The sequence below is a fragment of the Gracilinanus agilis genome, chromosome 4 (assembly GCF_016433145.1).
Source record: "Gracilinanus agilis isolate LMUSP501 chromosome 4, AgileGrace, whole genome shotgun sequence".
NCBI classification, from domain to species: Eukaryota; Metazoa; Chordata; class Mammalia; order Didelphimorphia; family Didelphidae; genus Gracilinanus; species Gracilinanus agilis.
The window spans coordinates 143,474,606-143,489,676 of NC_058133.1; the positions used below are offsets into that span (position 1 = coordinate 143,474,606).

General features: G+C 37.6%; 1 protein-coding gene across 1 annotated transcript in view; it reads left to right on the forward strand.

Annotated features, from left to right (window-relative positions):
- The window catches only part of PLD5 (phospholipase D family member 5), a 446,775-nt gene extending 435,049 nt beyond the window's left edge, over positions 1-11,726 (forward strand). Inside the window, exon 10 of the mRNA XM_044673995.1 lies at positions 11,458-11,726. Coding sequence (XP_044529930.1) covers positions 11,458-11,726 — 269 coding nt within the window. The remainder of the gene's footprint in view (positions 1-11,457) is intronic.
- The last annotated feature ends 3,345 nt before the right edge of the window (positions 11,727-15,071 follow it).

The window sequence follows — 15,071 nt, forward strand, 5'->3', positions numbered from 1 at the left end:
AAAATATTTATAGCTGCGCTTTTTGTAGTGGCAAAAAACTGGAAAATGAGGGGATGTCCTTCAATTGGGGAATGGCTGAACAAATTGTGGTATATGCGGGTGATGGAATACTATTGTGCTAAAAGGAATAATAAACTGGAGGAATTCCATGCAAATTGGAGAGACCTCCAGGAAGTGATGCAGAGCGAAAGGAGCAGAGCCAGAAGAACATTGTACACAGAGACTGATATACTATGGTAAAATCAAATGTAATGGGCTCCTGTACCAGCAGCACTGAAATGACACAAGACAGCTCTGAGGGATTTATGGTAAAGATGCTACCCACATTCAGAGGAAGGACTGCAGGAGAGGAAACATATAAGATAAACAATTGCTTGAATGCATGGGCTGAGGCGGACATGAATGGGAAATAGACCCTGAACAAGGACACATGTTACAACCAGTGAAAATGTGCGTTGGCCATGGGTGGGGGGAGAGCGGGGGGTGAAGGGGAAAGTATGGGCATAAAGTATGTAAACAGATTAAAAACAAATATTAATAAATGTCTAATAAAAAAAAGCCAACCAGAGGGCAGCTTAGTAACATACTCTATTCTGCTGTTTTTTCCAGGTTCATAACCCAGATATCCACAACTCCTTATTCCTTCTCACATCCCATATAAAATCGCTTGCCCAGTCCCATTGTTTTTACCTCCTTTGTTTCTGCCTCCATTTCTTCCTAAGATATTGCTACCAACTAGGTAAAGATTCTCATCTCACGCCTAAACAACTATAAAAGCTTGTCTCTCATTCTCAAGTCTCTCCCCACCCTAATCCATTTTCCAGTCAGTTGTCAAATTCATCTTCCTGAGACTGATTATCTCACTACATTTAATAAACTCCGGTGGCTCCCAATTACGTTCAGGATCAAATACAAAATCTTCTGTTTGACTTTTTTTCTAAAAGCCTTTACTGTCTTAGTATCAGTTCTAAGACAGAAGAACAAGAACTTGCCCAGAGTCACTCAACTAGACCAGATCAACTCCTGGCATGATGTTCTTTCCACTGTGCTATCTACCATGTCTGAAAACAGACAAACATTGAATCAGGGAATTGGAAAAAAGCTTCCTTTTCCTTGGAATTTCCCTCAGTCTTTGAGAAGGTAGATACATCTGATAGCATCAGGAAAAATCAAACTATTGCCAAAGCCTGTTGATATTTTACCTCTGTGACTTCTCTCAAATGTACCTCTTCTCACTTCTGACTTTGCCACCAACACTCTATTGCAGGTCCTCATCACCTCACATCTTGATTGCTACAATAGCTGCTGATGGGTCTGCCTGCCTCAAGTCACCCCAACTCATACTCTAGAAAGATTTTCCTAAAACACACACTCCACCACCTTTGATAATGGTGCCCCCAAGGTCAGATACAAAAAATTAAATCCCTTCATAACTCAAACCTGTCCTATCTTTCTATTCTCCTTATACTTCACACCAATATATATGATCTAGTGAAACTGACTCCCTGACTATTCACAAACAAGGTGCTCCATCTCTCAGCTTTTGGCATTTTCTCTGGCTGCCCTTCATGTATGGAATGGCCTCCCATATCCACTCATTACATTTAATTCCCAACTATAAAATCTTTAATACTTTAAAACCATGCCTGAAACTAATAAGCTCACTAATTGTATTTTGAATGACTAAGTCTCTTGCTCTGAGATTCTGGTAGGACCAGAGTCCATCCTCAGTCTCTCCCTTCTGTGTCACAGTTCTGTCTTACTTTCTCTTTCTCCTTTCACCTGTTGAGTTGTAAGTTCTTGTCAGCTCAATTCCTGATGTCTTTATGCTTTCCTTTTCACTGCAGGACTCTCAAAATCTCTCAGCAATGATGAACTAATTTTGCATTTAAGCAATCTCCTAATGGTGGGACCAAACCCTATCAGCCAATCAGAATAGTATTCCTATTGCACTAATTGACATGCCATTGATTTATGGAAATATACAAGCATTTCTTATACTTATCTCTGATTGATTAAATCAAGAAGTAGTTTTTGAAACAAAGATAATTACTTTTAAGTGGGGGAGGATGAGGTAATAATCAATGAACCCCAACCTTACAGTCAGAAGACCTGGGGTCTAGTCCTGGATAAGTCTCTAATCAGTTGAAGATCTTGGGTAAGTCTCTTATCTTTGCAAAGCCAGACTTTCCTCATTTCTAAAGTAAGAACACCACTGGCTACTATATCAGTCTCATATTTTTTTAATGAAGTTTTTGTGAAGATTATGTGAAGTCATAAAAATATGAAAATATTCAATAGAGTTGCAAACACTAAGAAAACATAGAGTATTAATATTTATTATGCCCTAACCCCAACTTTAAGAAGAACAAGAAAAACATTTTTCCCTCTAATTTGAAATAGCTGCAAACGCTACATCTGCAAAAAGGAAAGACTTAAAAGTCTAAAGAATATTAGTTTGTTTCAGAGCTAGGATTTTGGTGCTGTTATTTTTTTCAATAATAGCAAAATGTTGGGATACATGCTATACTATTTCCATATAACTGTAATGAATAATGGAATGTGATCTAATTCCATTGGAAGACAGGAATGTTATTTCATCCTTGTTGTTTCTCTTAGTAACCCTAAGTGGATTACTTTTGTTCACTAACATATGGACACTGAGGTCAGACTTTTTCCTACTTGTGTTTTATTGAGATGTAGTCAAATGTAAAATGTGATTAGTAAGTAACAATGCTTAAGATTTCTTTCCTGCCTTTTAAGCAAGGCAAGATTTTTATTTTTATTATTTTTTAAACCCTTACCTTCTGTCTTATACACAGTATTGGCTCCAAGGCAAAAGAGTGGTAAGGGCTGGGCAGTAGGGGTCAAGTGATTTGCCCAGGGTCACACAGCCAGGGAATGTCTGAGGCCAGATTTGAACCTAGGACCTCCTGTCTCTAGGCCTGGCTCTGAATCCACTGAACCACCCAGCTGCACCTAAGGCAAGATTTTTAATGTCTTGATACTCAGAATTCATAAAGAGTTTTATACTTTTTTTTGACCATGTATGTGGACAGAGAGGAAAACTGCATAGTGGATAGAGGGCTGGCATTAGAGCTGAGAAAACCTTGGTTTATATTTCACTTATGGCATATACTGGGCCCGAAAGGAAGTTCCTTAATATCTCAGTACTCCGAGAAACTCTCTAAATGAGTACTTTGCAGAGAAAGTGCTGACATGCATTGAAAAAGGGAGTTTCCACCTTGGAGCTCCTAATATTATTCTGCCTACTAGACAAGTTCTACAGTTACCCAAAGCACATGAGAGTTAAGTGACTTGGCCAAGGTAACATACTGTAGTGGTAATATCAGAAATAGGATTCCAACCTACTGCTTCCTAACTTTAACAGTTCCCTAAAGACTAAACTATGCTGCCTTCACAATATCCATGAATAACTACTTCCATATTATTAATTTATAAAAGTAATAATAATAGATGCCATCCAAACACAGGGAATATTTTTCCCTGTTGTAGTATAATAATCTGCTGCATTTTAAACATCTTATGGGGCAGTGAGGTGTTGTAACGGATAGAGCCATGGAGTCATCCTCAGAAACTTACTAGCTGTGTGACCCTGGGCAAGTCACTTAAACATGTTTGCCTTAGTTTCCTCATCTGTAAAATGATCTTGAGAAGGAAATGGCCAACCATTCCAATATTTTTGCCAAGAAATGGGATCACAAAGAGTCAGATACAACTGAAATGACTTAACAAGAAACATATGCTCTAATCATAGCTATTAAAAGAGGACTTGTCATAAAATCAAGTTGAGTCACTTTAGAAGATATAAACAGGTAATCTTGTTTAAGCAAATTAATAAAAACCCAATTTTATGCAAAATATTATTCACTTTCCAAAAAGATTCACAGCATCTGACTGTCCCTAGTACAGCTAAAATATGATTTGATTTCCACATCACTTTTCAGAGACACATCTATTCCATCAAGTTAGTGCAGCTGCATTGTAGGAGGACTTAAAGGGTATCAGAAGGAAAGGGTTGTTGATGTTTTAAATAATTAACAGCTTGGCCCAGAAATCTTTTTTTTTAATCTTCAGTCAGGCATTTGCTGGAAAAGGTCATACTTAGAATACTGAGTAAAGCTGCTTGGAAAAATCCATTTGAAGCCTTATCACAGAAATACAGCTATACAAAGCTTTCACACCAAGGACATCCTCAAGCCTATGTATTCGCTAGTTCTTAAATTCTCCAAAGTATAATTGGGACATGTTATTTCCTGGAAGAATGGGTAGTGGAGATTATTAGAGACGGCCAACTTGCTTCGAAAGTTCTGGGACAGGGGTGGAAGCTACCAGCAGGGTGCTAAATTAATCAAGAGAATCAATAAGTCACAAAAAGGGCCCATTTTCCACATTCCCTAAGTGAGCTAACTTGGGCCCCCTTTGTTACTCCTTTGGGCAGACTGGCAGGGAGGGCCACAGCAAACATTTAGACTGACTTGTGGTTTAGTGAGGCTCAAAACCGGAGACTTCAAGATGTATTTTGGAAGCTGAGGAGGAGATCTGCAGCTGGGTGAAATTACATCCCAATTAGAAAACACTGAGGTCCTGTATGTTAGTTTGGAAGTTAAATTATATGTTTGGGAGGACAAAGCAGAATAAAAGCCAGTACTGTGTTTGGGAATCCAACTGTAAGTCTTGTGAAAGCTGCACAGAGCCATAATTTACAGAGAATGATTTAATTCAACCTTTAGAAAAATTGGCAAAGTTACTTAGAATTCCTTGGATCCTTCAATAAGGTATAAAAGGGTGAAAAAAACCTTATTTTATTCTTTTTCCACTTTCTCAGAATGGGATCCAAATTTATATCCCACAAACAAGGTCATTCATTTGACATTTACTTATTAAAATTAAATAAATTTACTTATTTACTATCAGAAAAGCACCATGCTATCGGCTTAGCAAGACTCAAAGAGAATTTTTTTAGATCTTTGCTTTTTTGAAGCCTATAATCATCGTGGTGTTATGCCAAATAGGCAAATATGAACACTATTTATACAATAATGATACAAAAGTAGAATTTTGTTGTTCAATCATGTGTGCCTCTTTGTGATCCCACTTGGGGTTTTCTTGGCAAAGATAACTGAAGTGGTTTGCCATTCCCTTCTCCAACCCATTTTACAGATGAGGAAACTGAAGCAAAGTTGAGTGACTTACTTAGGATCACACAGCTAAAATATATCGGTCAGATTTGAACCCAGAAAGATGATGAGTCTTCCTGACTCTAGATTCCAGCAGTCTATTCACTGCACCAAGCTGCCCTAAAAATAGAATAACATAATAGATATGAAGTTATTAAATATATAAATATTTGATATTTTAATAAAAGTATTTGATAAAATTTAATCACGTAGAATAAAATTCTGCTAGATATGAATGTGGGTTCATGTGAACATGAATGGTACAAAATGTTATTCAAGTTTAGAGGAAGGAAAAATTAAGCTCATTTCCAGCTGAGTGAGGTTGAATCTATGAGAGTTTCATGAAAGAGATTCCTTTGAACTGGGCCTTAGGGTAGATTAGACATCAATAAGCATAAAGACTGGTAGTTAAGGCTGGTGTTCTAGGTGTATAATTGGAAAATCTTGAACCCTTGGACTTCATCTCCCAGCATCCCTTTCCTCCTTCATCTCCACCTTGTGTGCTTACGTTGTTTGTATATAGTTGTGTGTAACTCCGCCTCTCACTCTCTTTTTCCATGTGCGTGGCTGAGTGAGCTCCCTTTTTACTTTCCTCTTGCTTCAAGTTATTATTAATAAATTTGTTAAATATAATACTTGGAGTATTTGGATATTAATTTTAAATCCAACAATGCCCAGACAGTGTCAAGAGACAAGAATAAACATATGAGTGAATAATCTAGCTGTTCTAAATGTTCTAATTCCTACCTTTTTCCATGGTGCAGCACTGTGATTTTCTTTGCCCAGGATGGGGTGATTTTGAGGTCCATAGTGAAGTGCTAACACTAATACTGACCTAAAGGGAAATTATTCATGTCTTCCCAGAAATACATATAAGCACTCTGGAAAGGCAGCAAAAAACATTTGATGCTTGTTTATTTCTCCTGACAGTGGGAGATTCTACCCAGTGCCAATTTCCTTAGTTTCACTAAATCTTATATTCTTAACATCCAAGTTCAGTGCCTAGATTGTTTTACTTGGCTTGTCAGATCATAGAGCAAGGAAGGACTTGAAAGCTCATCCAGTTTAACCCTCTTATTTTATGGTTTACTACACAATTTTAGTGACTTCCCCAAGGTCACCTAGACTGAAAGCAGCAGTGCAGGATTTGAACCCAAGAACTCTGGCAGCAAATTCAATGTTCTTTCCATTAGAAATTAGAAATTCTACTCAGATGGACTATAAGTGTATATAAAATCAAACTCTATAATGACCTGAAAAAGTAGATCTTGTGGGGCTCTGTAGGCTCTAAACTCTAAATCTTATAAGAATATCTCTCCAATCAGAGGGTACTTCTTCCTCTTTCTGTATGTGAGAGGTAGAAGAGAGACAGACCCAAAGACAGACACAAAGAGAGTCTCAGAAATATATTCTGTCTGTCAGAAGGCAAGGCCTCTTGGCTTGGGGCTTTCTTAAGAGAAACTGGGGAGTCCTGGGCAGGAAATTTGAAGCATACAGTGCTAGTTGTGTCTGAGGGCGCTCCATTCATCCCAGGTCAGTCCCTTCAGGTAGGTGACAAGTCTGAGTATGACTCAGAAGACTTCTTGCCAGTGTGAGCATGACCTTGAAAGCACTCCCTCGAATAGAGCAGATCTCTGAGTGTCCCAGGAAGACTACCTACAAAAAAGGGACCTGAGGACACCCCCAGCCTGTAGGAACCATCTTGACTTGCAGCGGGGCTTAGAGACTGCTTTCACATCAATTGACCCGTACTAGATCACCTTCTTCAGCAATAAAATGGCATTAGCTAGTTTTGCATCACCAGCAGATTTCTGCTGCCAACAGTCATGATACTCTCATTATTATCCTGCTTGAGGTGAATTCACAGAGATCCTTTCTTCCTTCTCCTAATCTTGACAGGGGTCTGAATATCTTCAGCCCCTGCTTGCCTCTGGTACAAACTTAATTAGCCTCATCTGAGCAATCCACCAAACCATACTGCTTTCTTGACCACCCTAATTTGCCCCAGCAACAACATTAATAACCCAGAAAGAGATCATCAGCAACATGAAAGCATCCCTGATGCTTTTTTTTTTTCAAATAAATCCCCCAGAACTCAACGGGAAAGGGTTGCTTGCTGACAACGGCACACCTCAGGTGCTTCTACCAATAGCCAGTGTATTTTTACTCATTTGGTCCCACAGTCTGCTAATAGGCATGGAAAGGAACTTTTCATTTATGCATAATTTATATTCTACTTCTGGGAATAATGATAATATTTTCATCAGGAAAACAATGTTGTTAAAGGAAGCAGTGTTTCTTGGGAGTACCTTATAACCCAAAGAGAGAAACAGTTGGATGAACTGAAAGGCAAAAGAAATAAGAGCATCTGTTATGGCAGCCTTTTCTAGCCCCCTTCACTTGATTGTTGGACCATTCCAAAGATGAATGCAAAGTACCCCAGAATATAAAATGTAGAACAAAAGCACTGAATGAATATTACTCTGTTTACTGTACATTCTGTATATGGCAGACTTCAAAGAAACTGACCTAGAAGAGTTCACTCATGTGTTAGCCATGGATAGACTTTGTGGAATCTTTATTTAGAGATTTTTTTAAATCTCTTTTCACTAGCCTGGAATATTCAAGTCATTAAGGCTCTTTTCCCAACTCTTAAGTAGCTATATTTATATAAATAATGAATACCTGTGAGATAGGCCAAAGTCTTTGTGTCTTGGAATACACAAGTAAGGGAATTCCATCTCAAAGCCTTGAATAAGAAGAGTCAAATATTCTAATGCTGAATTTAATTACTTCTATCTTAGCCATCATCATGACTCCCAAGCTATAGATTCTGAATTATTAAAACTATTAGGAATATCATAATTTATGGGAGAAACTTCATCTCCTTCTTTACATAAGAGAGGGCCAAAAAGTTCCATCTTTGGATTATTGCTTTCTCTATGGACCTTCTTCCTAGTTCTTGGCACTTATAGTAGAGCAATCATCAATGACCTGAAGTTATAAGCTCTGTAGGTCTAACAGAACATGACATAAGCTGGAGATGCTAAGAGGCAAAGTCAACAGAAGTCTTCCTATACTTTGCCATAAAAGTGAAAGCCAGATGCCTACACTTCCAAATTTCATCTCAATAAATTTGACTTCAGGTAAATGTTGTACGCATGAGCTGCCTCATTTTTCTCATGGATAGCATAAAATCACACATTTAGAAAGTATTTGCCATTAAATGATAGATGAAAACTTTGTGAATCCCTAGCCACCACTCCATCAATTTACCCTCTTCATCAAAACAAAAAATACATCTATGTAAAGTTAAGAAAAGATATGCCTACAAAAACATTTGTAAGAAAACAATAAAAACATTTTAGTAATATAATTTTGTTTTGTTTGTGAATTGTACCTCTGCATGATAATAATGATTAATTCAATAACCCTGATTCCTTAGGCTTTAATGAGAATCACTTAAGAGACTGAGGATATTTAGCTTGGAGAAGAGAACACAGAATAGGGAAGCATGATTGATAGCTTCCAATATCAGAAGGGCTATCATATGAAAGATGGTTTTAATTTATTCTATGAGGCTCCACAGAGCAGAACTAGCACCATGGGTAAGATTTACAAGGAAAGAGATTTTGGCTCAACATAAGAAGAAAGTTTCTAACAATATTAGAACAGATTAACCTACCATTTAAATGCTGAAGCAGATACTGGCTGGCTATCTACGAAGGATGTTACAGAAATGTATCAAGAGACCTGGATTTCTAGTCCCAGTTCTGCCACTAAATAGCTCTATGATCTTGAACAAGTCATTACATTTTTTCTGAACTTTTGTTTCTTCATTTATAAAACAAGGAGTTTGAACCTGATGATCTCTAAAGCTCCAACTCTAAAATTCTGTAGCTTACTACACTGGGTAGAATTTGACTAGTTGGCCTCCAAGGTCCTCTCTCTAACATTCCATCCTTCTAGTTGTGGGATCTGGGGGTGCAATCTAATAATAAAAATGTTGACGATAATACCTCAAGTTTATGTAGTCCATTAAAGGCTGCAAAGAGATTTGCAAATATTATTTCATTTGAAAGTCACAATAATCCTGTTTGAGATAAGTGGTATTTTCCCCATTTTTCTGATAAAGAAACAGGCTTGGAGAGGATGTAATTTATTCAGGATCATCCAGCTAATTCATGAATTGAGGGCCAGAAGATCTTAAATGCCAAAAGTCATCTATCCCTACCTACTCATTTTACATATGCAGAAACTGAGTCTAAGCAACTTCTTCAGGATCCCATAGCTAACATAAGTGTCTAAGAAAGGCAGGATCCAAGACTGTCAAGAGTGAGAAATCTCTCCTCCAGAATCCAAGATGGGTGTCAGGCTAGAATTAGATAAATTAATCACCTTCAATAATCTCTAGCATAGGGCTCCAACTCTGAAGAATTTGGACCAACAGCTTCCATCCCTAATTATTCACATAAGGGAGAAAAGCCCTTAGCTTCTCCCTATCAAGTTTGACCTCTTCTCATCAAATGTTGGTTATCCAAAAAACCAACATGAATAACTAGTAACCCCCATTGTTAAAGAAGAGAATAGACAGAAATTCAGTAACTTATACAAATTAGAATATACTACAAAAGATAAAGGAATTAATAGACTTCAGCTGGGACTGAGATAAGATCTTAACTCAAAGCAGGAGAGAATGATTTCACCAAGGGAGAGTCTACTTTCAGCAGTACAGAACCTGGAGGTCAAGAGAGATGATGGAGAGTAGTTTCCACTGTATGTCCACAACATCTACCATTCAAAGTATGCACCTCTGCTCTTTCTTGACTTGGCTTTCTCAAGGTCATTTCTCAAAGTATCTGTTCAAGCATCTGAAATGAATATCTCCTCCACTCACACATCACAGCTCAGCATTTTCTCAGCCATCAGGAGTCACATCTCTTTACAAGTAAATATCACAGGTCACAAAGCTGTCCTTCAGGAACAACAACAACAACAAAAAAACATGGCAGGGTGGGGTGAAAATAGAGTTATATAGCAAAAGATAGAGTTGAGGACCTTGAAATTATGCACTGTCCTTCAGCACCCATCAGTTCCTTTTTCAAAAAGATGCCGCAGAGAAGTCTGGCACATCTATTGATTGGTGCCATCTGCTAGCCAAAAAGGGTTGCAAGTGCAGATACTTATAGTGAGTGATATTTAGGAGGAAAGGAAAGATGACTAACTCAGTTTGTTTTCATCTGAATGAATCTCGTTTTTAATGAAAATATTCTTGTCTTCTAAACAATCACTAAATTACCTCCTCCATCATATTAATTCTCTATTTAAAATGGTTTAGGGCTGTCATGGATGAAACAAATAAAGGTCACAATAAAGAGGTTTCTTGAAATGGTTTTTTCTGATGTGAAAAAAAGAAGCAATGTATATGGAACTTTCTGGTCTACTTTTAAATAGAGATAAAGATAACCATAACAAAAAAGTAGACCATTCCAAGGGCAGCCCTTGCTGTTCCTCTAGGCTCCAGGTATGAAAAGTGAGATATTGGAGGTTGGAACCCTTTGCTTCCAAAAGTGTCACCCACTCACACCTTCACAAGAAGGCTAAATAGTGCCTACAGATGAATCTGAGCTCTCTCCAGGATCAATTCTAGCTCTTTTATTTTTCACTATTTCCTTGAGTTCTATCCAGGTGACCAAGACCTATGGATGGCCATTCAGCTTCCAGAGCAAAAACAAGCTGACCCTGGTGTCAGGGAAATGATTCATATCCCTGGGCTAAGAGACACAGTATCTAGTTAGGAGAAGACTTTTTTCCCCTCCGGACAATGACTTACATTTATTTATATGTGTACATATGGAGCAATGTGTCATCTTTTTGAGAAGGTATTAATTGTTCACAGGAATTTTAAGTTTATTCCTATATATTTTAGATGTTGCTGTATTTAGTGCATCTTGTGAATGTCAATAAGAAATAACATTTACAAAAAGAACAGCAGATGACTTGTTTTGAGTTTCAAGTTGAGCAAAACTGATGAGAAAATGCCAAAATAATATGCAAATATTAATATGCCATATGTAAGGGCTCTCAGAATATTTTTTCTTTCACCAGAATTGTCGATGCAAGCCTCTCTCTGCTACTGTTCCTATTTATTTGGCCGGGGGGGGGGGGTTGTAATGTGATATTTTAGTACCTTTGCAATAGACCTCCAGTGGATGTGAATTTTTCATCATGAAGTCCTTTCTCTCTTTGTTTGCAGGGAATTTTGATTGGGTAGGAAATGATTTTACCCAGAATGCTGGCACAGGCCTCGTAATCAACCAGGCAGATGCAGAAAACAGCACAAGTATCATCAGGCAACTGAAAGGGGTGTTTGAAAGGGACTGGTATTCACCCTACGCCAAAAACTTACAACCAACTAAACAGCCAAACTGCTCCAGTCACAAACTTAACAAATTGGCAACAAACAAGACTGCTGTGGCATATAATACAAGTGAGAATGACCTCTTGAGTGTACAACATGAATGAAGACACCCAGCAGGATGGACAGATGAACATTTCCTATCTACTAATAAGAAACTAAGGGAGGTGGGGAAGCCAAAAAGAAGTCATCTTTTTTAAGGAAAAAGCACACATCAAAAATGTTCTCTGAACTGCATACAATAATATCTATATAACTATATTATAGCTCTATAATCAACGACTTAAGACTTTTATATTTGTTACTTCTGACAATGAATGTCATTTCTGCTTAGAGGTTAGTTTTCAAGTTTTACATTTCAATTTAAAGACTTCAGTTCTCTTCCTGTTTCCTTGCCTGGTTATACCACAAGATTTGAGGGGAAATGAAGGTGAGCTCTGTGATGCCACTTCAAGATCTGATGACTTTACAGAGGAAGGTGTGTATTTCACCTTGGAAAGGATACCAGTAGGAGCATAGAAAGCACTCTCCGTTCCTAGACCACCACATCATCCTGCAAGCATTATTGGCTAACATTTATATGCCATCTTCCAAAACTATACGTAAAAAAATTCCATTTGGTTTTTTCTCTCAGTTCCTTCTAATAGCATAAATTTTATATTCTCTTCACCCCTTATAAAATGTTCTTGTCCTAAGGAATCCCTCCAAATTCTATTATGTTCTTTCTCTACAACATTAATTCTGAATACAGTATCTTTTGCAAATGCCTTATTCCTCTGAATGACTATACAAAGGAAATGAAAGTCTTCAATTTTCACTTTTCCAAGTATGCTTTTCTACTAAATTGGTATTTTTGAACTGCAACCTGCATTCTATTGTGCATTTTTGCCTGCTCCAAAAGTCAGGTGGATTCCCAATTTGGAAAAATAATAATCACTACTAATTCCCAACAAAGTTAGGTAAAGCCAGATTTGGTTTAGGTTTGTTGGGTTTGGATTTAGGGGGGACTAGGAATTTTTATTTTATGTTTGTAAAGAATTTGACATTATGAAGGAAAGACCTTTGTGGAACAATGGTTTTAGATTGCTTTGAATCATTATTTTGCTTTTGAGTGTAATTCAGCAAAAATTTGTAGGACTCTTCCTCTATAGTCACTTAAGATGCCAAATGCTTTTCAGAGAAATGCAATTTTAAATTTAAAACTGTGCTTTCCATATTTTACTAATCAGCTGGTTTACTAATGCTGATTAGGCTTGTTGTTCTATACTCTCGTGTGTCATTATTTTATAAATATACAATATAGACCCATAAATATATTAATAGAGGCTGTTGTCATACGAGAGAGGCATGGTCTAGTCTGAGCACATAGTTGGCAGCCAGGACGAAAGAGTCTCGGATCTTCTCCTGGTTCCCTCTATAGCTAGAGACAAGACACATCACCCCTTTGCCTCCAGTTTCTATTGGTAATGTAGGGACAGTAATACCCACCTACCTCACAGGGATGTTGTGAGGTTTAGGAAATATTTACAAAGTGTTTTGAAATCAAAAGAGCCTATATAAATGCTAAGCATTATTACATATAATCTTCTTTCTTGAAATCAACTTGGTGATATCCTAATATAATAAATACTAAGTTCTTCCTGAGGAACTGATGGAGGAACAAAACATGTGTCTTCGAAGTTACAGATTTGGATGAAAATCTCATGGAGACATAAGAACCCTAACGGAAGTCTGTGTTATCAATGATGCTAAGAAAACATTTGAGTGGAACATTTTGGTGTGCCATTTTTGTACTGGTGTATAGTAACATCAACATGGAACACTGTGCTGGTCATTGCTTTTGAAACCAGCAAATCAATTTGTTTTCAGAACAAGAGAAAGCATTCTCTCCGACCGTGCTGCTTTTTCAACACTTGGTTCTTACCATACCAGAAGAAACAGAAATGTGCATCAATTCCATCAGATGGATCCTGGTATTAAAGAACGACTGGTTATTTGACTCACCATTGTAGAACTTTCCAGATGATTTCAAACAATGCTTGGTTGGACATGTCAACCAATTAGAAAATGGTGCATGTACTAGAATTGTATTTTTTTAAAGGATACTGTACTTTTGTGAAAGAATTTGATTTTTTAAAAGGTCTGTGGGTTTTAAAGACATTCTTTTATCACTAATGGCCAGCCTGTCTAGTCTGAATATTTTACACAGATTCCATTTATTGTAGGGTGCTACATGGAGAGCTTTGATGTAATGCGGGGATCAATAACCATTCCACTAAAGTGCAGTAAATTTTGGTAAGTTAGCTTTGATAAAAATAAAATGGGGGAGGGGTGGGGATGAAGAATACCCTTGAACTAAATAGAGCAAGCCTGAGTTTAGATCTGCAAAGGACAGCTCTAAAGGGAGAAGGGAACAGCTGGTTCCACTGGGACAGCACTGTTTTAGCTTTAGAGGGAGAGGTGAGAAACACCACACAAACTCTCTTGGAATAGCTACAGTGAAGAGACAGGTTGGAAATGGCAGGGGGTGGATGAGAAGAGGAGAAAGTACAGCTAAGCTTTGTACATGTGAGGGGAGACATTGTGCTGGCTGGGGATTACAACTTACCTCCCTACCCTGCCCAGGTGGAACCATTATATCCAGATTGCGCACAGAATCTGCTGCTTCTGCCCATGCACCAACAGCAATATTTCTACCCTAGTAACCCCGTGAAATATGGTGCAGAGACTTACCAGCCTGAGCATATTTGGCAATGGCAGATTGGTCAAGAAATGCTTCAAGACAACATTGACATTATTCAACTTCTCAGAAGAATGCTCTTGGGCAGCAATAGGCAGAAACATTACTATTCAGAAGGCATTATGCTCTGTAGCATTTTGATTTGTTTTTCTATTTTGAGTGGGGAAGGGGGTTTCATCACTTCCCTGTGAAATGGCTTATCTCCTTTTTGGCTATGAAGCTATTTATGCTTACAAATTCAAAAGATTCTACTTCCATCAGAAGAAGGCTGGAAGAAATTGTTTTATTCTCTAAACTCTCCCCAAACACTACAAGAATTTTCAAGAAGCCATCATCATACTTCCAATATGAGTAGTTTTGTTGACCCCAGAGATGATTCTCCCAAGTAAACAAAAGTGAAATATGGTTATTATTTGAGAATATATGATAGACCTGCGTGCTGCAAACATTGACTAGTGCCTTATTCATTCTCAAGCATTGAGTTCAAATAATGGTTACATGGGCAATTATTCAGTTCAATTTGATATCACTTATTGAGAAGATAAAGATTGAGAACCTTTCTGTTACAGCCTTGCAGATAAATACCCCAAAGTTTATGATCCCTCTTATTCTTTCAACCAGTCTACCCTTCTCTCAAGCTGTACTTCCCTCATTACACAATCAAATTCAAGCATCTATATATATTTTTGTTACCACTGGTGTGTCATGCACT